A 5,873-nucleotide genomic window follows, 5' to 3' on the forward strand; every position below is an offset into this window, starting at 1 on the left:
ACTTTTTTCGCTTGCCAGCAGACACAACTTACCTTGTGCGATAATATCAGTGCAAAAGAGAAAAGGGTCTTTTCTTTTCCGTTCTTCACTCGCTGTGACATTCATCGCGGTCGCAGTTGTGGTACGATTGGTGGTAAACGGTCACGTGCCAGTCATTCGAGGGTTTGCACCGCCATTGACAATCATTCGCGTGTTTCGTGCCGGCAGCAAGGAAACCTAAGGGATGTCAAGGTTGAGTTGGAGAGCTGAAGCGAACACAAGAACAGTAATGGAGCGCTGATGAGGCATGAGCCATTCGATGAAAAATTATGCAAAACAAAGTACGATAGCGATCAAGGTGACAGATGAAAGGTACCCACTGCCTTTACACGGTACTGTGCGTACAACACGATGAGAGAATCAGAAAAAAAATCAGAAGTAAATTGAATCGGACAAAGAAATGAGTAGACAAAACTTTTCCGCTTTATCTATCCTTTGCCGTGGCCGATAAAGCCACCCGAGACTCGTGGAATTGCACAATATTCATTTGCACAAATCCTTTTTGTGCGATAAAAAAAACTTACGTGAAAATCGAAGACTTACGATATCGCTGCCGCTGCTTCCTTCATTCCGCTGATTCCAATTTCCGAGCAAAAGAGCAATTCATCCGTTTACCTTTCCACGGGAAGACGGTGCACGAGCCCTGAATTTAATGATGCAAACCCACTCAACCGATTTGCAAAAAAAAGAGAAAAAATCGATCGCAAATGAAATGTGCAGAACCCACTTGAAACCCGCGCTTGAAGTTGGTTGGTCGTTCTTTCTTTCGCCATTCTTGACTACAGACTACAGCGGGCCGATAAATGCGCTGCTGTAAGCCAAACCAAACCGCTCGTGGTGGTTTTTTTGGGTAACGGGTGCAGCAAGGGAAACTGACGTTGTGGAAGCAAATGAAGAAACTTAAGCTATTAAGGAAAGTCGTCGCTAGATTGCATATATCAATTTTGAACGTAAGGAACGAAGGAAAAAGTTTCAGAACGCTAGAAACATTGCAGCAGCAGCAGCAGCAGCAGCAGCACAGCAATACCACAAAACCGGTGAGAACAGTTGCATTTAGTTAAAGCATGGCATTGTGTGTGCGTTTTCTTATTTCATTGGCATTCCTTGCAAGTCGTTCTCCGTTTGCTCTATTTTCTATTTCACTTATTCCACAAAATATCTCAGACAATCTTGCACGGTATGGTGTCTTAAAACCAGCATAACGAAAAGCCATCCATCTGTCGTCGAACGTTCGTACACTTACTGCGAACGCTCTTATTCCAGGAACTCGGATGGTGAAGGATTTATCTGTTTGAATCTGAAATAGATTGAATGTGTAAAAGCTGTAGAACTGGTAATTCATTCGCATTGCTGTGTTCGGAACAGAGAAAGTATGGATTACCAAAAAAAAAAAAAAAAACGGCACAATCGAATAGCACAGTTGTTACGTTTTGTGGAATTGTAATTGTTTGATTATTTCATTTCTTCGTATGTCGGAATGCGTCGGAAATATGTGTTGATACTTTTGTGGTAAAATCGGTAATTTCAATTAATTTTAAAAACATGAAAATGTTTTGTGCAATTCCATTCTTTGTGACATATTACACAGAAAAAAAGGGAACCAGAAAGAATGGAATATCTGCCATTTTTCGGATTGAGAATTTTATTAAATGCGCATTGCATATCAACAGGCGCTTTGCGCGAATGATTACTAAAATAAAAATTACAAATAAAAGTGGGGAAAACTTCAATAACCTGAAAAGAATTTCTGTGTTATTTTTTAAAAAAGAGTGCTGTTTCAAGTGTACGACCTGATTGACTCACTAAAAAATGGGTATATAGTGCATTTTATGTGATATATTGGCTCCGGTTTTTTATAATACGAAATGGAGATTCAGGAAAACATGAAAAAGTGCTTCTATTTTGTTTTTTTCTGGAAAATTTTAAGAAAAAGACAAAAAAGAAATAAATTGAGCCACAGTTTTATTTTCTATTCAATATTTATTAAATGCAAAACATCAACATTTGTGAAACATTGCTAAGGGCTAGTAATCTTATATCACAAAATGCATGTGAGTGACCCTGAACTATTCTCCATAATCCATGCGCTTTGAATTAAGCAGAGAATGAAAACTACAATATGGCATTTATCACAGAAGACCGCCAAAACCAAACCCGACTCAACGGTGCGCATCAGTTTATTGCCACCATTGTGGAACGGACGTTGAAGCCCAAAATTATGCTGAACAGCGGCCGGAGTTTCACCTGTGATTGAATGGAGTATAAGCGCAGTGGGAAAAAGTGCCGTACCGCGCCAAGATCCGAAGACAATAAAATTTTCATTATCGCACTGGGGTGAACAGAGGCTGACAGTAATCCTATTACGCATACGTACCGTTCAGAACCTGCACCTGAGCCGACCGACTCTGCTTGCCGGCAACGGTACAGTTGTAGACGCCATTGTGGACACGATTTGCCTGCAGAATCGATATCCGGCTGATGAGCCATTGCTTGGTGCCGCTGCGAAATAGGGAAAAGGACGGTTGGGGACGGTTAGAAGCGATGGTCGCGAAAGAACACGTCCACACGGTGGCGGGAACGCGTGATGGGTCCGAAACGGATCGTTTGAGTCCGACAAACGCTCTTGCTTTGATGGTGACCTCGTCATCAGCAGTGCTCGGCGAGGAACGGTGGACAGAATTTCATTTGATGCTGCTACCGACGATAAATTATACGCATTTGAATGGAACGGAAGTGAATGGCGCGCTGCACGATGGCTACCATGGTGCAGTTCGGAGTTGGAAAAGGACTACAGATTTGGGCATTTCTCAATAGTAGCAAATTGTATGGTCGAGCAATGTGTATAAGGCATTCTCTTCTGAAATAATGTTGCATAAATCCGGCCCATCAGGCATTAAGTTGACGTGCTTTAAATAAATCTTAGCAAAGATCAATACGATTCCTTTTCAAAGCAATGGACGATTGAATAGTGTACGCAAGTTGGACGACATGTAAGTATAATTTCGCGTTATGATGACTTTCACCAGAACACATTAATACTTGATCGATAAATTGGGCAGCATCACAAGGCATTCATGTTATCGATGAACGATAACATGACACAATCGTGTGTCAACCTATTAACACCCTCATTCACCAAAACACATGCTCCAAACTCACCTAAAACTCATCTTGACGTCCTTCGGCAACTCGGCGCCATCCTTGGTCCAGCCTCTTTCCGTCGAATCCAACAGTTTGCTATCGTCGTTGGTGGTTTTGGTGCCTTGTTTCGACATCTCGTCCAACGCGTTCGCCTGAACGCCAACGGAAGTCCTCGAGCGTTGCTGTTGGGCGACGGACTTGGAACTGGGCGGAAGACTCGCCAGATACGACGTCGACACTAGGCAAGATATCTCGATCGTGCTGCCCAATTTGTAGTAACGGTCGAAGAACTCGTAGCCCATTTCATCCACTATTTTTACGGCTGGTTCTTTGGTAAGTGGAAAGGAATGTGACGGAATCGGAGGGGAAAATCGTTTAAATCAGGCAAAAGAGCAAGAAGGTGTTTGAAGCAGTTCATTAAACTAAGAGTTGTACATTGTTCTCGATGATTTATTGATGTTGTTGATGAGTTATAAAGGTCTTGTTCTCAATGAACTAATAGCTGTGTAGCATTTGTGATGATGTCGTTTAGATTTCATGAAGAAAGCAATTTCAAAATGTGAAATGAACTACGACACGATAATCTACGACGAGTGATGTGTGTGACGCTACTTACCCAAGACAGTGAGATTCGTTGCAAACACTCGCGGAGGATGCGTCGACACCTGGCACATGTACAGTCCAGCATCGTCGGATTTGATCGGGTTGATATGTAGCCTCCAATTATTGGGATATTGAAATTTGACCTTTATCCTCGGGTCCCCGCTGTACGTATTATTGCCCACGGTGAGTAACGACACCTTATCGGTGGTTCGTCGTATCCACATCACCTACCGGGTACGAAGCACCGGTCCGATACAAACGTTGTCGGAATATAGAGGGAAGAGATAAAACACACCATCACTACCGATTGAGAAGGGTAAGCGTGCGGATAAGATTAATTTTAGCCAGTCCACGGGTCGTCCGTCCGTAGCATTCTCTGGGTGGAACTGATTCTTTCCCATCAATTCCACCATCGGATCCCATCGGAGCAACTGGGTCAGGGTGCTAAGAAACAGAATATTGCCACGATTTCATATATGGAAAGATGTAGGCACGTCCTTTCCTTTGCTGCTCGGGATCTTCGGCAGGATGGTAGGATGAATAATGAGCGGTAGACAGAGCGATGGCGATGATGCTTACCGTTTTATCTTTAAGCATGCCTACCCTACAGTTGAGGATAGCCTCCGTTGATAAATGATATCCAACCTGCAAGGCCGCCCCGGAAGTCACGTTGACCGGTTCCCCGAAAAAAGGACCCCAATGACGTTCGTGATGATGCTTGCTTTGATAAGGCATCGAATGGACAATTCGACTATGCCGCACGTCAGGTAAGACAGGTACTGCGAAAAGTAGTATTAAGAATGCAAAATAAGATGATGACTTTTTTGTTATGAAGATTGATAATAACGTGTACTTCTTTTCGATGATTCGTTTGGAAAGGTTATTGTCGACTATGAGAAGTTTGTTTATTATTCGATTTGTATTCATGAAAGCTACGCATTAAATAGGTTAATAGTTCTTAAAACCTTACCTGTTTGAGTTGTGCAAATTGTCTCTGTATATCCGAAAATCGACGAGTTGTTGTGAAATCCATAGAGTTCAACCTGGATTAAATGGAGTAAGCGGTGGAGGTTGCAGCAGTCTTGGACCCCCTTGTTGAAGTTTATCAAGCTCATATGCTGTCATCATGTATTCCCTTAGATTTTGTTCAAATAGATCAATCTCTAGAGAATATGATCTACCCTACATCTAGTATTGTTTCAACCGGGTTGATGTTTGATTGTGTGGTACCACGGTTGTTTATCACCTGAAATGAAAAAAAATCAATCCTTCTCTTGATTTCCATTTTCTTGTGAATTAAAATAATTAAGGAATGTGGAAATTTTACCTTTGGTTTGCAATAAAGCAAGTCAGATGACGATAACAAAATCTCAACAAGTAGAGTCGGAATATCTCCGTCTTTACTGATATAAGGAGTATGAGTGTATAAGTAGAAGAGGATCTAATATACAGATTCAAATGAAAATCATCTTGATTCCAATGAATTGTTCACAACTAATTAAACCTCAATGGCGAACGTGTAGCACTGTTTTTGAATATCTTGCGAAGATAGATAAGAAATAAATTTCCCTTTTTTATCAGCATCTAACCATCTTCAAAACAAACAAAAATCGCTCCTTTAATATGAAGTTAGATCATCTTTAACTGGTTCTATTTGCTCGAATAAAGGACAAAGAATCTCTCGGGGTCGAATTTGTTTGCAGAAACGCTACGCTGACGGTCATAAAAACGGTAGTTGACCGTCCAAAATGAATTCACGTGCCGCTTGTATGATCCCGAAGATTAACTTTTATCACGGGTCCAGAAACCGAAGCTTAAGAAATGGTTTGTACTCAAGGCGTTTCTTAGAAGGAAGGATGCATTATTGAATCATAGCAAGGGTTACGTTTTGAAGGCATTGTTTAGATGAAATAGAGGAAGCTGGTTTTATGATGTGCAGAAACAAAAATAGAAAATACACATATGAAAGATCAAAAGATACAGCCCACTGTGGATGTTCGTATGTCATACTAAGAAAATGTTTCTGTTGTAAAGTCTACAACGCCGCAGCGTGACATGATTTATCTTACAACATGGACTCATTTACTCTT

General features: G+C 41.4%; 1 protein-coding gene across 1 annotated transcript; it reads right to left on the minus strand.

Moving 5' to 3' along the window:
* Positions 1-2,062: 2,062 nt before the first annotated feature.
* LOC128298159 (uncharacterized) lies at positions 2,063-4,562 on the minus strand. Its single transcript, XM_053033900.1, has 5 exons — positions 4,363-4,562; positions 3,797-4,010; positions 3,199-3,508; positions 2,414-2,538; positions 2,063-2,283 (listed from the first exon to the last, which is right to left on the minus strand). Exons 1-5 carry the CDS (start codon positions 4,516-4,518, stop codon positions 2,078-2,080), a joined length of 1,011 nt encoding a protein of 336 aa, XP_052889860.1. The 5' UTR covers positions 4,519-4,562; the 3' UTR covers positions 2,063-2,077.
* Between the last annotated feature and the right edge of the window lie 1,311 nt (positions 4,563-5,873).

The sequence above is a fragment of the Anopheles moucheti genome, chromosome 2 (genome assembly GCF_943734755.1).
Source record: "Anopheles moucheti chromosome 2, idAnoMoucSN_F20_07, whole genome shotgun sequence".
Lineage (NCBI taxonomy): Eukaryota > Metazoa > Arthropoda > Insecta > Diptera > Culicidae > Anopheles > Anopheles moucheti.

What these genes read in the sequence shown, in the direction of transcription:
- LOC128298159 (XM_053033900.1), bottom strand. Translation starts at nt 4,518, where the DNA reads ATGCCTTATCAAAGCAAGCATCATCACGAACGTCATTGGGGTCCTTTT. An exon ending in GCATGCTTAAAGATAAAACG is followed by an intron (nt 4,011 to 4,362) that starts GTAAGCATCATC and finishes CGTACCCGGTAG; the next exon opens with GTGATGTGGATACGACGAAC. An exon ending in TCAGGTGCAGGTTCTGAACG is followed by an intron (nt 2,284 to 2,413) that starts GTACGTATGCGT and finishes ATTCAATCACAG; the next exon opens with GTGAAACTCCGGCCGCTGTT.